Source organism: Ranitomeya variabilis, chromosome 6, assembly GCF_051348905.1.
Source record: "Ranitomeya variabilis isolate aRanVar5 chromosome 6, aRanVar5.hap1, whole genome shotgun sequence".
NCBI classification, from domain to species: domain Eukaryota; kingdom Metazoa; phylum Chordata; class Amphibia; order Anura; family Dendrobatidae; genus Ranitomeya; species Ranitomeya variabilis.
In genome coordinates this window covers 133,320,419-133,337,651 of record NC_135237.1, presented here as the reverse complement: position 1 = coordinate 133,337,651, position 17,233 = coordinate 133,320,419, and the positions used below count along the sequence as shown (strand labels likewise).

Genomic DNA, 17,233 nt, shown 5'->3' with positions numbered 1-17,233 from the left:
GGTGTCCTTCAGGTCCCTTGCCGTCTGCTTCCCGCTCTGACTGAGTGCCGCCGTACAGTGAGAGCAGAGCGCAGCGGTGACGTCACTGCTGTGCTGTGCTCTCACTTTCCGGCCGGCAGACAGTCAGAGCAGGAAGCAGACGGCAAGGGACCTGAAGGACACTGAAATGTGAGTATGTACGTTTTTTTTTTTTACTTTTACACTGGTAACCACGGTAAACATCGGGTTACTAAGCGCGGCCCTGCGCTTAGTAACCCGATGTTTACCCTGGTTACAAGCGAACGCATCGCTGGATCGCTGTCACAACGATCCAGCGATGACAGCGGGAGATCCAGCGACAAAAGAAAGTTCCAAACGATCTGCTACGACGTACGATTCTCAGCAGGGTCCCTGATCGCTGCTGCGTGTCAGACACAGCGATATCGTATGGATATCGCTGGAACGTCACGGATCGTACCGTCGTACCGATCAAAGTGCCACTGTGAGATGGTACCCTAACTCTAATTCCAACCCTAACCCTAAGGCTATGTGCCCACTTTGCGGATTCGTGTGAGATTTTTCCGCACCATTTTTGAAAAATCCGCAGGTAAAAGGCACTGCGTTTTACCTACGGATTTACAGCGGATTTTCAGTGTTTTTTTGTGCGGATTTCACCTGCGGATTCCTATTGAGGAACAGGTGTAAAACGCTGCGGAATCCGCACTAAATTGACATGCTGCGGAAAATACAACATAGCGTTTCCGCACGGTATTTTCCGCACCATGGGCACAGCGGATTTGGTTTTCCATAGGTGTACATGGTACTGTAAACCTGATGGAAAACTGCTACGAATTCGCAGCGGCCAATCCACTGCGGATCCGCGGCCAATCCGCTGCGGATCCGCGGCCAATCCGCTGCGGATCCGCGGCCAATCCGCTGCGGATCCGCGGCAATCCGCTGCGGATTCGCAGCCAAATCCGCACTGTGTGCACATGCCCTAACCCTACCCCTAACCCTAACTTTACCCCTAATTCTAACCCTAATTCTAACCCTAGTTCTAACCCTAACCCTAGTAGAAAAAAATATATATATATTTTATTTATTTTTATTATTGTCCCTATGGGGGTGATAAAGGGGGGTCATTTACTATTTTTTTTATTTTGATCACTGTGATAGGCTATATCGCAGTGATCAAAATACATCTGAAACGAATCTGCCAGCCGGCAGATTCGGCGGGCGCAGTGCGCATGCGCCCGCCATTTTGGAAGATGGCGGCGCCCATGGAGAAGCCGGACAGACACCGGGAGGCCCGGTAAGTATGAAAGGGGGGTGATCGGATCATGGGGGGGGGGGGACCGGAGCACAGGGAGGGGGGACCGGAGCACGGGGGGAGCGGACAGGAGGACGGAGGAGCGGACAGGATGACTTAGGGGGGCGGACCACGTAACGGAGCACTGGGGAGGAGATCGGTGGGTGTGGGGGGGGGACAGATTAGGTTTTCCAGCCATGGCCGATGATATTGCAGCATCGGCCATGGCTGGATTGTAATATTTCACCGTTTTTTTGGGTGAAATATTACAAATCGCTCTGATTGGCAGTTTCACTTTCAACAGCCAATCAGAGCGATCGTAGCCACGAGGGGGTGAAGCCACCCCCCCTGGGCTGCAGCACCACTCCCCCTGTTCCTGGAGATCGGGTGAAATTGGAGTTAACCCTTTCACCCGATCTGCAGGAGCGCGATCCCTCCATGACGCATACGCTGCGTCACAGGTCGGATTGGCACCGACTTTCATGACGCAGCGTATGCGTCAAAGGTCGGGAAGGGGATAGAGACACGTCACCACTTCTGTATTTATCACCCACTTCTGGTTTTGGCTTACAAATACTGATGTAATATTCTGACCAAATATTGAACATGTGAACATGGCCCAAGCCTGCCATCTTAATACTTCTATAAAGCCTTGCCACAGTACAATATTGAATCAGCAATCCAGCACAGCCTCTACTTAAAATACAAGTCTTCCTGCTAGAAAACAAGCCTTTATGCGGCTATGATGAGAGAAGAAAAAAGTAAAAAGTTAAAAAGTTATGGCTCTAGAAGGGGGGAATAAAAAACAAACAAAAGGAATGGAATAAAAAAGATAAAACTCACCTTTATTCCTTTTCTTCCAGGTGCTCCAACTGCATTTTTACCAGTTTCTCCCTATTCAAATGCATAAAGTAAAATTGGAAGCATTATACACCGAATAATAATAGTTCTTTATGAAAAAATTAAACTCTACACTGACTGCGAAGGGGGACTGATGAAGAGTGACCTAAGTTATTGAACACATGGCAGAAAGTTCATAATATATTTGGTATATAGCCAGATACACGGTAACTTCTAATTGAAGTACAAATCTAAGCATTTTCCTAAAGTATATACTTTAAGCCACTGGCTGCTTTCACATTAAGTTTGCGAAGTCATAAATTGATGTTTCAGACTGATGCAGTCAGAGAGGTATTAACAGGGGGTAAATCACACGACTGCCCTTACAGTATCTTGGGAGTTGTGGGCTCGGCCTCTGCTGAATGTTGTGTTTCACATGGTTACTATGCACAGCAGACACGGGGCGGAATTTAATACTTCTCCTGCAGTAAGATGTGCCATTATACAGCAGTTTATGGGTGTTCTGAAACGCTTACAGAAGGGGATAAGTAATATAAAGCCTGATATTAAAAAAAACACCTATCTATTTAGTGTTCATAAAAAGAGAATTTTGGTTAGCAATAGGCTACTCTTTGTGACTGCAGACTTGTGAATCCTCACATTGAGTGCACTGTGTGCTGTGAGGATTCTCCAGTGCCGATGGGTGCATGATGTCAAGTATGTGATTTGCATACATGTAGTCAAGTACTGACTAGATGAGCGCAGCCTCGCTCAATGCAGTCTAGTCTAAATGTTGCAGGAAGTATGCAAATCGTATACTTGCGGTCACAAGGCTGCTATTCCCTGAAGCGGCACCGAAGTATCCTCACATAGAATGACTGCAGACTGGCAGCCTAATGCCGGAGTCACACTACTGTAGAATACGGATGAGTGCTATGCGGGAAAACATCACATAGCACTCGGACCAGTGTTAATCTAGGGGGCAGCTCACATCACCGTATTTTTTCTCTGTTGTATTCCATGTGCATGTAAAATTGCAGCATGCTACGATTGTCACCGAGACTCGGCCGAGACTCGCCAATGCAAGACTATGGGTGTGATAAAGAAATCACACAGCACTTGGACCATGCAAGTGCCGTCCAATTTTTACGCACTGGTGAAAAGCCTGCAAATCATGTGCCACATACAGTAAAATCACACTGACAGGTTAGACTAGAGTAGATACGTCAGTGACACACACATATATATGTATATACAGTACAGACCAAAAATTTGGACACACCTTCTCATTTAAAGATTTTTCTGTATTTTCATGACTATGAAAATTGTATATTCACACTGAAGGCATCAAAACTATGAATTAACACATGTGGAATTCTATACTTAACAAAAAAGTGTGAAACAACTGAAAATATGTCTTATATTCTAGGTTCTTCAAAGTAGCCAACTTTTGCTTTGATGACTGCTTTGCACACTCTTGGCATTCTCTTGATGAGCTTCAAGAGGTAGTCACCGGAAAAGGTCTTCCAATAATCTTGAAGGAGTTCCCAGAGATGCTTAACACTTGTTGGCCCTTTTGCCTTCACTCTGCAGTCCAGCTCACCCCAAACCATCTCGATTGGGTTCAGGTCTGGTGAACGTGGAGGCCAGGTCATCTGGTGTAGCACCCCAATCACTCTCCTTCTTGGTCAAATAGCCCTTACACAGCCTGGAGGTGTGTTTGGAGTCATTGTCCTGCTGAAAAATAAATGATGGTCCAACTAAACGCAAATCGGATGGAATAGCATGCCGCTGCAAGATGCTGTGGTAGCCATGCTGGTTCAGTATGCCTTCAACTTTAAATAAATCCCCAACAGTGTCACCAACAAAGCACCCCCACACCATCACACCTCCTCCTCCATGCTTCACGGTGGGAGCCAGGCATGTAGAGTCCATCCGTTCACCTTTTCTGTGTCACACAAAGACACGGTAGTTGGAACCAAAGATCTCAAATTTGGACTCATCAGACCAAAGCACAGATTTCCACTGGTCTAATGTCCATTCCTTGTGTTCTTTAGCCCAAACAAGTCTCTTCTGCTTGTTGCCTGTCCTTAGCCGTGGTTTCCTAGCAGCTATTTTACCATGAAGGCCTGCTGCACAAAGTGTCCTCTTAACAGTTGTTGTAGAGATGTGTCTGCTGCTAGAACTCTGTGTGTCATTTACCTGGTCTCTAATCTGAGCTGCTGTTTCTGAGGCTGGTGACTCAGATAAACTTATCCTCAGAAGCAGAGGTGACTCTTGGTCTTCCTTTCCTGGAGCGGTCCTCATGTGAGCCAGTTTCTTTGTAGCGCTTGATGGTTTTTGCAACTGCACTTGGGGACACTTTCAAAGGTTTCCCAATTTTTCAGACTGACTGACCTTCATTTCTTAAAGTAATGATGGCCACTCGTTTTTCATTACTTAGCTGCTTTTTTCTTGCCATAATACAAATTCTAACAGTCTATTCAGTAGGACTATCAGCTGTGTATCCACCAGACTTCTGCTCAACACAACTGATGGTCCCAACCCCATTTATAAGGCAAGAAATCCCACTTATTAAACCTGACAGGGCACACCTGTGAAGTGAAAACCATTTCCGCTGACTACCTCTTGAAGCTCATCAAGAGAATGCCAAGAGTGTGCAAAGCAGTCATCAAAGCAAAAGGTGGCTAATTTGAAGAACCTAGAATATAAGACATAATTTCAGTTGTTTCACACTTTTTTGTTAGGTATATGATTCCACATGTGTTAATCCAAAGTTTTGATGCCTTCAGTGTGAATTTACAATTTTCATAATCATGAAAATACAGAAAAATCTTTAAATGAGAAGGTGTGTCCAGAGTTTAGGTCTGTACTGTATATTAGATAGATAGATAGATAGATAGATAGATAGATAGATAGATAGATAGATAGATAGATAGATAGAAGAAAAGCTGGTAATTCATCTGCCATGTTCTGTAAAATCACTGCAGGAGCTGACAGGATAGAAGAGATGGATTACATACAGTAAATACAAATGGAATAGGTAGATATATAGATGTCTGTGATAAATGCAATTAGTAGTCTGTGTGCAAATTACTGGACATGTATTTAATTAATAAAAGATTATTTTTTGGAAAAAAATGGCGTGGGCTCCCGCTCAATTTTCGTAACCAGCAGATGGAAAGCCGACGGCTGGGAGCAGATGTTTACAGCCTGTGAAGGGGTTAATACCCATGGAGCTTCCCAGACTTTTAATATCAGCTCACAGCTGGATAATTAGCCTTTACTGGCTATTAAAATGAGGGACCCCCCTAAAAAATGATGTGGGGTCCACCTATAATTAATAACCAGCAAAGGCTATGCAGACAGCTGCAGGCTGATATTAATAGCTTAGGAAGGGGCCATGGATACTCTTTCCCCCAGGCTAAAAACTTCAGCTCTCAGCCGCCCCAGAAAAGGCACATCTCTAAGATGCGCCAATTCTGGCACTTACCCTCGCTCTTTCCACTTGCCGTGTAGCAGTGGCAAGTGGGGAAATAGTTGGGTGAGTTGATATCACCATCAGGTGACATCAAGCCCCGACGTTACTAACGGAGAGGCGTCAAAAAGACGTCCTCATTACTAACCCCACAGTCACATTGTAAGAAAACACAGACACCCAGAAAAAAGTCCTTTAATTGAAAGTAAGACACAGACATCTAGATGTAGCAGAGCTGGGCCCGTCATGGGACAAATGGATTTAAAGCATCTCTGCAGAAAGGCGAGGAATGACAAGGGCATCGGGGGAGTAGGCGAGGTCGTAAGTATGGTTTAATTAAGAATATTAAAGGAGTCTGTATGTTTCTTTCAACTAAAATAGTTTTTTCTGGGTGTCTGTGTTTTCTTACAATGTGACTATGGGGTTAGTAATGGGGGTGTCTTATTGACACCTCTCCATTACTAACCTCTGGACTTGATGTCATTTTTTTTCGGATAAATAATCTTTTAATAATTAAATACATGTCCTGTTGTCACAATCCATTTTTGGATTTGTGGCAGCTCTGGTTCCACTTTGTTTAAATGTAGCTTTTTTCCTTTCAGCCCATCAGGGGTTAATGTCAGTTTTTCCTCCCTGCTGGCAATCTGGTGTAACTGCAGTGTTGCTGGGTCAGCTGATGTGGTGGTGACCACTCCCACCATCCTTTAAATGGTCACCTGATGCATCAGCTGACTGTTGGTGATAGAGATTATCTTTGGAGACCAGCCTTGCAGGAGCAGCTCTCTGGGGTCAGCCACTTCTGGTGTTTGGAGTCCTGTTGCTGTGCTATCTGCTGTGTGGAGCTTAGTAGCGGTGTCTGTAAGCTAAATACTGTCTCCTGTGATGTATTATCTATAGTGGTGAGGGAAGTCCTCTTTACCGGCCAGTGCACTAGCCAGGGAAGTATTAGGGTGCGTGTCCACGGTCCGGATTGTTGGCGCTTTAGACGGAGCGTAAAACTCACTCCGCCCAAAGCGCCGTCCCCTTCTGTATGTGCAGTGATTCCAGATGTGTTCATTGCACACATCCGTAATCGCCGCACCCTATACATAGGACCCTGTTATTTAGTTTGCGGCAACGTAGCATCACCGCAAGGTAAACAGACATGCTGCGTTCTAAAAAGACGCTCCGCATGTCCGTAAACGCAGGGCCACCGGATGTGTGTTCGCACGCGTAATAGAGACGGAATTTCATAAAATCCCCTCCACCATGATGTAACATCTGGATGATGCGGGTTGAACGCTGAGGTTGTACGCAGCGTTCAATCCGCAGCTAATCCAGATGTAATCTGGCCCCTGGACACATACCCTTAGGTGACAGCGAGGGACATAGGTTTGTGACGGCGGCAGGGGGAAGGACCCGTTTAGGACGTTAGGGGAGTGCAGGGACAGGCTCAGGTTTGAGTTCAGGTAGTGACCATCCCCCATTTCCCTATCTGTAGAGCCTTCCTCTCCCCAATACCATCCCATTGTGTGTGTGTTGTGCCGTCCGCTGACCGACCACCCGTTGGATCGCAATACGCATCGTGACACCAGTAATTTGCACTCACACTGTACTAATTGTATTTGTCACTGACATCTATATATCTTCCTATTCCATTTGTATGTACTGTATGTAATCCATCTCTTCTATCCTGTCGGCTCCTGCAGTGATTTTACAGAACACGGCAGATGAATTACCGGCTTTTCTTCTAGCTATGTAATATACATACATATATATATATATATATATATATATATATATATATGTGTGTGTCACTGACATCTATATATCTATGTATCCCATGTGTATATATCTATTCTATTCTAACCTGTCAGTGTGATTTTACTGTATGCGCACATGAATTTCCGACTTTTCTTCTATCTATCTATCTATCTATCTATCTATCTATCTATCTATCTATCTATCTATCTATCTATCTATCTAATATACAGCTCTGCCAAAAAATTAAGAGACCACTGCAAAATTTTCAGTTTGTCTGATTTTTCTCTTTATAGGTATATTTTTGAGTGAAATGTAAATTGTTCTTTTATTCTGTAAACTACTGTCAACATGCCTCTGAATTTCCAAGCAATAATTTTTGTTTTTATTTTCTGTAAATGAGAAATGGTCAAAAAAAAAAATGCATTACTTGCAGACCTCAAATAGGGATTATGTTTCTTGATTAATTCCTCCTTTCCAGCATTGTTCTCTTTCCTTTATGGTTGGGAGTCTGGGAGGATTTTCACTTAGGCAGGGGTCACACTTGTGAGTGCAATGCGAGAAACTCGCGCGAGTCTCTTTCATCAATACCCGGCACTGACGCCCTCACTCAGGAGCAGAGCGCTCAGCTGCATGTATTTCAATGCAGCTGAATGCTCCAGTCCTGAGTGCCAGCAGCAGTGACAGGTATTGATGCGAGAGACTCACACAAGTTTCTCGCATTGCACTCGCAAGTGTGACCCCGGCCTTAGTCTGTTTAATTTCTGGTCCTCTGTATTTATTCCTGTCTATCCTGTATGATCGTTGTTTACTTTCTTACCCTGGATTCTTGTGTCTCCTGCACGCTCTCCTTTCCCTTTGTAAGATTTGTGTTGCGGCCTCCCCTCTGGGTCCTCAGAAGGTACGAGAAACCCCTCTCTGGCCTTTTAGGGAGTCGGGCCTGAGGAGGTATTTTTTGGTTGTGTGTTTAAGGACTTTCCTAGTCTGTACAGGGACCAGTTGGGTGCAGGTACGGTGTGTCTCTTTGTAAGTCCTTTCTTTCAACTGTTACCCATGTGAGTGTGTGAACACGTCCATAACACTTTGGTCAGGAACTTTTTTAAAAAACATCCAATTGTGGAACTTATTATTATTGAAAGATCTATTGATTAAAATGTTGATTAAAATTAACTTTTCTCCTGGGATAACCCCTTTAAAAGAAATCACACTGCTAGAGATCACCATAGGAGTAAAAGAATGTGACCCTAGAAATTGTGCATAATTGCAATGTGATTGTTCACCTTTCTGGCATCTGATTTAAATTTACTATATCTAACTATGTCTAACCATAAATCCTCTTCTCCCCTCATCCCCAGGGTTTCCTTTCTCATCAGAATCTCCAGGTTCTCCCTACAAAAGAACAGAAAAAAATGTTATTTATTTAAACCTTGTTTGTTATACACTATTATAAGGAGATGGAAATGACATGTTCCCCCTTGAAGACACGTGTATTGTTACAATGCAAATCATTAAACACACAAACATTATTAGTGATCAAGCTGTGCTCTGACCAGCAACAGGTAGTTGACCAGGACAGTTATTGTTAATGTTTGGGACTAGACCACAGTGGGAGGGGCCAAGCTAAAGGGACCAGAGACAGTTCCTGTCAGGTAGTTAGAAAGAGCCTGAGTGTGCAGGGAAAAGATCTAAGGTATAGCATGAGCGGTGCCGCATGACAAGGTTGTCCATACCGAGAGAGGCAAAGAGAGGATAGCAAGATCCTGAGCACAGAACTAGAAAAGACGTGACTGAAAGAACAGACTGACCAATCGGGGACGGGTCCCAGGAGAGGACGCCCAGTAGTACGGCTCAGCAGTTTATAACTCAAAGAGGTAACAGGCCCACACAGGACAGAGTACATAAGATAAAGAGAGTGCCCTTGGTGGAAGTTCCAGAGCATCAGAGATGGAAGAGATAAGAACTGCCCATACTGGCAAAGTAGCTCCATTAAAGGAACAGGTTGAGCATAGGACTCTTACAAACTATATTGTAGTACTGAGCTGGGCTGTGGTGAAATAAAGAGGAACATTAAGGCTATGTGCACATGTTGCGCATTTTGTTGCAGATCCGCAGTGTTTTTTCCATGCGGATTTGCACCAAATCCACAAAGATTGCTCACGCAAAGTTAATCAATGGGAATCCAGAATTGGTGTGCACATGCTGCGGAAAATTCCGCACTGATTCTCTGTGTTTTATTTTCTGCAGCATGTCAATTCTTTTTGCGGTTCATGAGTCCGTCAAATCCGCAGCTAAACCGCAGGTGTAAAAAGGTCTGCGGATTAGCTGCAGATTTGCATGCCAAAAACGCTACAAAAAGGAAGGAGGAAGAGTGTGTGGGTGGAGAATATGTGTATGGCCGGAGACTATGTGTGAGTGGAGAATATGTGCGGGTCTATTTGCGGGTTTCTGTAAGGGGTAACAGAGACTGGTGTATGCCCCCACCCCTTTAAGCATGTCCCGGTTGAAGCTGGTACTAAATGCTTTATGTTCAATGTGTATATACCTACTTTTGTGTTTTGCAACACTGTTATGTTCTTCATGCTACCATTTGTATATTGAATATAGTGAAAGCTTAATAATAGGGTTAGCCACTAGAGGGGGGCATTATAGCCCACTGAGATTAGATATAGAAACTCAGGAACAGTAACAGTTAACTTAGGAGGGGTCATCTGTGGGTAAGACAGGAGGATTTCCTTGTTACAAGTTAGTGGAGCCTGGAAGCTGAGACAGGCCAGCAGGGTCAGAGAGCCCAGGCAGTCCTGAAGGGCCCTAGAGCCTGGGGCAATACAGTGGGCCCCGCAACGTTCAAAGTAAGAAGCCCAGCCATCCAGGGTCAGCGGGCCAGAATTGCAGCAGTGACAGCAGCAGTGCAAGAAGCAGTGACAGCGGTAGTGAGAGCAGGAGCTACAGCAAGAGTCACAGCAGGACAAAATGCAGGTTGCTCCCATAAATGTGGCAGCTTTCTACTTGGGCAGATGCCCTCATGTCTGGTGCGAAATGGACAAGGGAACACCTAAGGGTAGACAGCCAGACAGGGAGGACGCTGCAATACTGTGCGGGATGGGAAGTCCCGGGTACAAACTGGAGGACATAGAGAAGAGCACAGGGAAAGTGAAGAATGTGAATGGTGCAGAACTCTGTGTTGAAGCTGTAACTGATGTGGACGTGTTGCAATTTAAAATAAGTAAAGTTCTTCAGTAAAAGTTGGAAGTGGACTCTGTCTCTTTATTCGCCAAAACTGGGGAAGAAGTGTCTCTGTGTTTAGGAGAGGCCTTGGAGAACCAGGCAAGTGAGACAATGGGACTGTATATATGTGATGCGGGTGGCCAGCGCATGCTAAAGCAGACACCAATGTGGGCCATGACTACAGCTCACATGTCTGTGTGCATTTGTGTGTGTGCGGGTGTCTGCAGGTGTGTGTGGGTGTCTGCATGGCAGTCTGCGGGTCTGTGTGTGTGTGCGGGTGTCTGCGTGTGTCTCTGTGTGTGTGCAGGTGTTTGCAGTTGTGTACGTGGCTGTATGCGGGTCTGAGTATCTGTCTGCGGGTGTCTGTGTATGTGTATGGGTGTCTCTGTGTGTGTGTAGCCAGGCATCGTCTGATGGGACTACTGTACCCATCTGGCTATGTCTGCTGTTGCATATAACAGTGACAGCATGAGCTGTTCAACTGTAAAAAAAACAAAACACATTTACATATTCACATACAATATTCATACTCACCAAATACCTAATTCCCCGATGCCCTCAATCTCCTGTAATAAAAATAAAATAAACCACAATATACTTACCTTTCTGCCATAGTCCATTTAATATCCAGTGTCCCACGGTGATCTCACGTGTAGAACAGTCACATCGGGAGATGTGACCGCTCTACATAGCTCCGGCGATAAACTAAAAGGAGGTATCCTCCCGCAGTGTATCACTATGCTGCCGTGCGAGAGTTCATCAGAGTTTGTGCTGTCCTTTGCGGCACCGCTGCGTGAGAAAATTCCCACGCAGCGGTGCCGTAAAATGAAAGCACGAATATACGAGTGCCGGGTATTGAGGTGTGAGACTCGTGCAAGTTTCTCGCAAGTGTGAACCTGGCCATAAACGCAATATCTGTTTAATTTAAAAAAAATGGGAAAAAAATGTAATGGGCTCCCGCACAATTTTCCAAACCAGAGAGGGAAAGTCAGAGACTGGGGGCCGATGTTTATAGCCTGGGAAGGGGGTAATACCCATGGAGCTTCCCAGGCTATTAATATCAGCACACAGTTGTATATTTAGCGTTTACTGGCTATTAAAATAGAGGAGCCCCCCAAAAAATGACATGAGGTCCCCCTATAATTAATAACCAAAAAAGGCTATGCAGACAGCTGCGAGCTGATGTTAATAGCCTAGGATGGGGCCATGGATATTGCCCCCCCGGCTACAAACACCAGCTCTCAGCTACCCCAGAAATGGTGCATCTTTAAGATGCACCAATTCCAGCACTTAGCCTCTCTCTTCCCACTGCCCTATAGCGGTGGCAAGTGGGGTAATAGTTGTGGGGTTGATGTCACCTTTGTATTGTAAGGCGACATCAAGCCCGGCTTATTAATGAAGAGGTGTCAATAAGACACCTATCCATTACTAATCCTATAGTTGTTATAGGTTAAAAGAGACACAGCCAGATTAAAGTATTTTAATGAAATAAAACACCACACAGTTTCCCATTTTTATTATACAGCTAATCCATGTGACGCCCTCGATTTCCTGCAGAAAAATAAAATAATAAACCAACACAAATACTCCCTATTCTGATGTAATCTATTTAATAACGAGTGTACCACGGCAATCTCCCCTGTAGAACAGTGACATCGGGAGATGTGACCGCTCTACAGGGCCTCCCGCAATGCACTGACAGGAGACAATGACTCCTGCAGTGCATCACTGAAGAGGTCACCTGAGTTCGTGCTCTCACTTTATGGATCCACTGAGTGACAATTTTCTCACACAGCGTTGCCGGTGACAGCATGAACTCAGGTGACCTCTCTCCCAGCAGCGGAGGGATACTGTTCTACAGGGGAGATCATCATGGGACAGTCGTAATTAAATGGATTACATCGGAACAAGGAGTATACTGTTGGTTTATTATTTTATTTTTGTTACAGGAGATCGAGGGCATCGGGGAATAGGTGTTTGGTGAGTATGAATGTTGTATGTTTTTTTTTACAATTCAACACAGGCATCATCTGATGGGACTACTATCCCATCACCGGCTAATGCTTTCACTGTTATATGTGACAACATAGCTGGATGGGAGCTGTAGTCCCATCAGACAATGCCTGCCTACACAGACCCGCACACACACAGAGACACACACACATACAGCAGCGCACACACACACACAGACCCCGGCAGACACACGCAGATACAAACAGACACCCACACACAGACACGCACATCTTCTCCGCACACACATAGTCTGCCCACACACATAGTCTCTGCCCACACACTCTTCCATCTGCCTTTCTGCAGTGTTTCTGGCATGCAACTCCACAGCAAAACCGCAAATCTTTGTGGTTTTTCTGCGGATTTGACTGACTCAATAGTAGTCAATGGGTGCAGAAACACTGCAGATCGGCAAAAAGAATGGACATGCTGTGGAAAATAAAATGCTGCAAATCCGCGTGGATTTTTCCACAGCATGTGCACACTAATTCTGTAATTCCCATTGATTAACATTGGTTGTGCACTACATTGTGGATTTGGTGTAATTCCGCACATCCAAAAACGCTGCAGATCCACAACAAATTCCGCAACATGTGCACATAGCCTAAAAAGGAAGCAATCTGTGGGTGGAAAGTGCTCTATGTCTTTAAAGTTTAGTTTTGACTCCCTCGTTAAACTGCTCAACACCTTGTCCTAGCAAACAAAAGTCACCAGTTACACACGACCTGCAAAGGCATAGCGCCCCCACTGCACAAGTTCACACACCCAGCCAAGACCTCCGCTTTCACGTAACGTGCCATGATGCAAGAGATGAGTACCTCACCAACAGCTACTGCACCATGCCACGTTACACTGTCTTAAACTTGCAAAGCTTTAAACTAGACCAGGCAGGCTGCACATTTGCCAAGTTTATCACAATGGTGCTATAATAGATTTGGTGCATTTTGCTAGGCATGTTAGACACTTTCCTTTTTTATGTCTCCTCTTGGTTAGCCTACTTCAGATCAATAATTGTCACCGAAAATTTGGTGCCTTCTTGAAATTGTGGTACAACTTGTGTGACATGTTAGACACTACAATTAATATCAGCACTGTAGAATTTTTCATTATATTTGGTTAAAAAAGTTATGAGAAGATAAACTTATTTACATTGTCAATCCACAAGACTTTTGCATGTACCTAGTTTTGTAGAAATTCTACATAACATGAGTTAGTTTACCATTGATTTTGTAATTTTGACTAGTGGCTGACTGCGGGATAGGAACTAACAATTGTGTCCTACCGCAGACAGAGCAAGGGTGAACTCCTGCTGCAGCAGGCTGTCTTACAATCAGACACATTATTGTGAGAATAAGAGGCTGAACATACAGAGAAGATTTTTTTTCTAAATCATTTTCTGTTTTAATTACACTATAAAACAAATCAGGATCAAATAAGGAGCTACATAGAGGATTTTTTTGCACTGTTTCAATTGTTTTGTGCATTTTATTTGCTTAGATTTTTTTTTTAAGTTGTACATGATTAAAAAAAACCCTCTAAACTTAACTTTTCTGTGTTTTATAGTATGACATGTTAAACAGATATATGCAAGTATTAATGAAATTGTCTGAGCAAAGGGCCATTCAAATCAAAGGTACTTTGCTTAATATTTGTGTCCCAAATTTTATATGATTTGGGGAAAATGGGATTTATAATCATTTATCAATTTTTTTATAATTTTGGATATTAATAAGGAAACAAGATTATAGTCCCAATGTTGTGTTCAACTGACAAATTTACATGATATGCCAAATTTATTTTGAGTTAATTTCCTCATAAAAACTAGTATCATAGCTATCCATGTCTTAAAGTAATTTAAAGCCAACCTTTTTCCCTCTTTTTCCTGGATTCCCAAGTTCTCCAACACTGCCAGGAGCACCAAATGGACCCTGTGGAAAAAAAAGAATATAAGTAATAAGTCATATTTCTTTTATTTCTTATATCCATAATGAACAGAAAATAAGTTAGACTGCATTCATTCTGAATATACTTTTGACTTCGTACCGGAAGGCCATTAAGTCCAGTTATTCCTGTATCTCCTTTGATGCCTTGGATTCCTGGCTCTCCCTAGAGGAAAAATAAGTCACTTTAATGCTAGAAATATAGGTTTACATAGGAAGCCTTAAACATTTTCATGACAAAAGTTGAAAAGTTGTTTGAGTGCTAAAGTGTTTTGTATATAAAAATGTTAACTTTCTTGGTCCAGCAGTCATGCAAAAGTTGGAATTACCAGGGGTAGATCTGCAGCTCCCAGCTGCAGATATTTTAGAAATGATGTATTTCCTGTGTTCCAGAAGCATCCAAGAACTTCTGGCCGGCGTTGGTAACAGCTGATCAGTGGTGAAGCCAGGGGTCGCAGTCCAACTGATCAGATATTGATGACTTATCCTGAGTGTCATGCCCGCAGGTGGCGTACGTGGTTCGAGAACCCACTGTGCCACAGGGCTGGACCTGCCTAGGAAGGTGCGTAGCTAAGTGGCTACCTGGTGTTCAAAGGAGCTCCTAATGGTGGAGACAGGCTGGGCAGCAGGAAGCCACCAGTTACCACTCCTAGATAGTCCCCGGTACTTCAGCTGTTGATCCCCGGGATCAAGTTCACTGACGGGCTCAGTCAACACTCAGACTCGGCTGATTCGGAGACTGGTTTTAGCAGTCTGGAATAATAGGAAGCACACATGCAGATGCACGGGTTTCAGATACTAGTACTAACACCAGCTACACACCCAGGAATGATGTACAGGCACTGGCCACACAAGGACTAGGGGGTTCGGGTTCAGCACTGGTCACCCAAAGACCAGGGGTTCGTGCTCAGGACTGGCTCCACTGGGACCAGGGGTTTGGGTTTAGTACACTGGCCATGCAATTACCAGGAGACCAGCAACTCTCCAGTAGGAGAAACTACACACTAATGAACTCTGTTGCTTCGGCGACTCCCTATAGAGGATGGAGCATTATATGCAAGACGACTCCAAGCATTTGGCTGGGAGCCATCTTGCAGGCGAATCCTGATACTAAATGCCTCCCAGCAATTGGCTGGGGGCAGTTTATGATGTGTGTGTGCTGCATCTTTAAGAACCTGGGAGTACGCACGCACACAATAGGCATGCTGCCAGGAAGTGCGGCATGCACAAGCAGAAGGCACGCCAGCAGATAGGGAGATGACTGCGCTGCCGTGGCAGTGAGTATGTCAGTGTCGCTGCATGGGTTAAGGAGGAGAATGAGGAGACAAATGTGGGGATGCTGGCATTAATAATGTTACACTGAGGAATGGCCTTCAATAAAAAAGTGGTTGCCAACCCTTTTAAGACAAATGTTTTATTGTAATGAGCATTTGTAGGATTTCAATGACAAATTATTCAACTTTCTAATATGTTTTGTGTTTCGATTATTCACCATTGTATACTATTTTTATAGTAAATGAATATACTGTTGTTTCCATTCAGAGGCAGCAAACACTTACAAAATTAGTGGAGCCCTCTGCAATTGTACCCAGTCTAGGTGATACTCTATGAGTTAAACATGGTAATGTAAGTTACATTGTTACACATTATTCCCAGAGAGATATAAGGATCATTCTAGAGTCCTCACTCACCAGCTGGTAGTATTACAGAAAATGTAGTATTACAGGTGCATCTCACAAAATTAGAATATCATCAAAAAGATAATTTATTTCAGTTGTTCAATAAAAAAGTGAAACACATATATTAGATAGAGTCATTACAAACAGAGTGACCTATTTCAAGTGTTTATTTTTGTTAATGATGATTATGGTTTACAGGCAATGAAAGCCCAAAAGTTATTATCTCAGTAAATTAGAATACTTTATAACACCAGCTTGAAAAAATGATTTTAAAATCCGAAATGTTGGCCTACTGAAATATATGTTCAGTAAATGCACTCAATACTTGGTCGGGGCTCCTTTGGCATCAATTACTGCATCAATGCAGCATGCAGTGACACTGCTGAGTTGTTATGGAAGCCCAGGTTGCTTTGATAGCAGCCTTCAGCTCGTCTGCATTGTTGGGTCTAGTATCTCTAATCTTCCTCTTGACAATACCCCATAGATTCTCTATGGGGTTAAAGTCAGGCTAGTGTAATACTATTGTAGGAACTCTTAAGATTCTGGTAGCATGGGGCAATGAACAGACAGAGACGGTTTTTTTTAGTGTAAAATAGTGTATTTGTAACACAGCAAAAACACACAAACAATATACTGATAACTTGCAATGAAACAAGTCCCTTAGCCATATACAGCAAGACAGAAGAGTTCTTAGGCCAAAGTCCTTGGCAAGGTGAGTGAGACGGGTGACGTGCAGATCCAAACACAGCTGGTGCAGAAAGAGTCAAATCCGGGTATGAAGTAAACACAGTGAAGTCCAGAAACAAGTCCTCAGGTTAATCCCAGGTGTGGGACGAACACGGGTAAGTCCAGAAACAAGTTCACAAGTTAATCCCAGGTGTGGGATGAACACGGGTAAGTCCAAAAACAAGTTCATAAGTTTATCTCAGTTGTGGCATAAACACGGGTAAGTCCAGAAACAAGTTCACATAAAGAATTATACTGGTGTAATTTTCAGTAGCTCCCACCGGGGGGAGTAAATAAGGATTAAGTA

The 17,233-nt window shown here is 43.8% G+C and overlaps 1 protein-coding gene across 1 annotated transcript in view; it reads right to left on the bottom strand.

Moving 5' to 3' along the window:
- The window catches only part of LOC143781992 (collagen alpha-6(VI) chain-like), a 217,247-nt gene that overhangs the window by 91,396 nt on the left and 108,618 nt on the right, over window positions 1–17,233 (bottom strand). The window contains exons 24-27 of the mRNA XM_077269013.1: window positions 14,625–14,687; window positions 14,447–14,509; window positions 8,673–8,735; window positions 2,132–2,182 (exon numbers count right to left, since the gene is read on the bottom strand). Of these exons, the coding sequence (XP_077125128.1) occupies window positions 2,132–2,182; window positions 8,673–8,735; window positions 14,447–14,509; window positions 14,625–14,687 (240 nt within the window). The remainder of the gene's footprint in view (window positions 1–2,131; window positions 2,183–8,672; window positions 8,736–14,446; window positions 14,510–14,624; window positions 14,688–17,233) is intronic.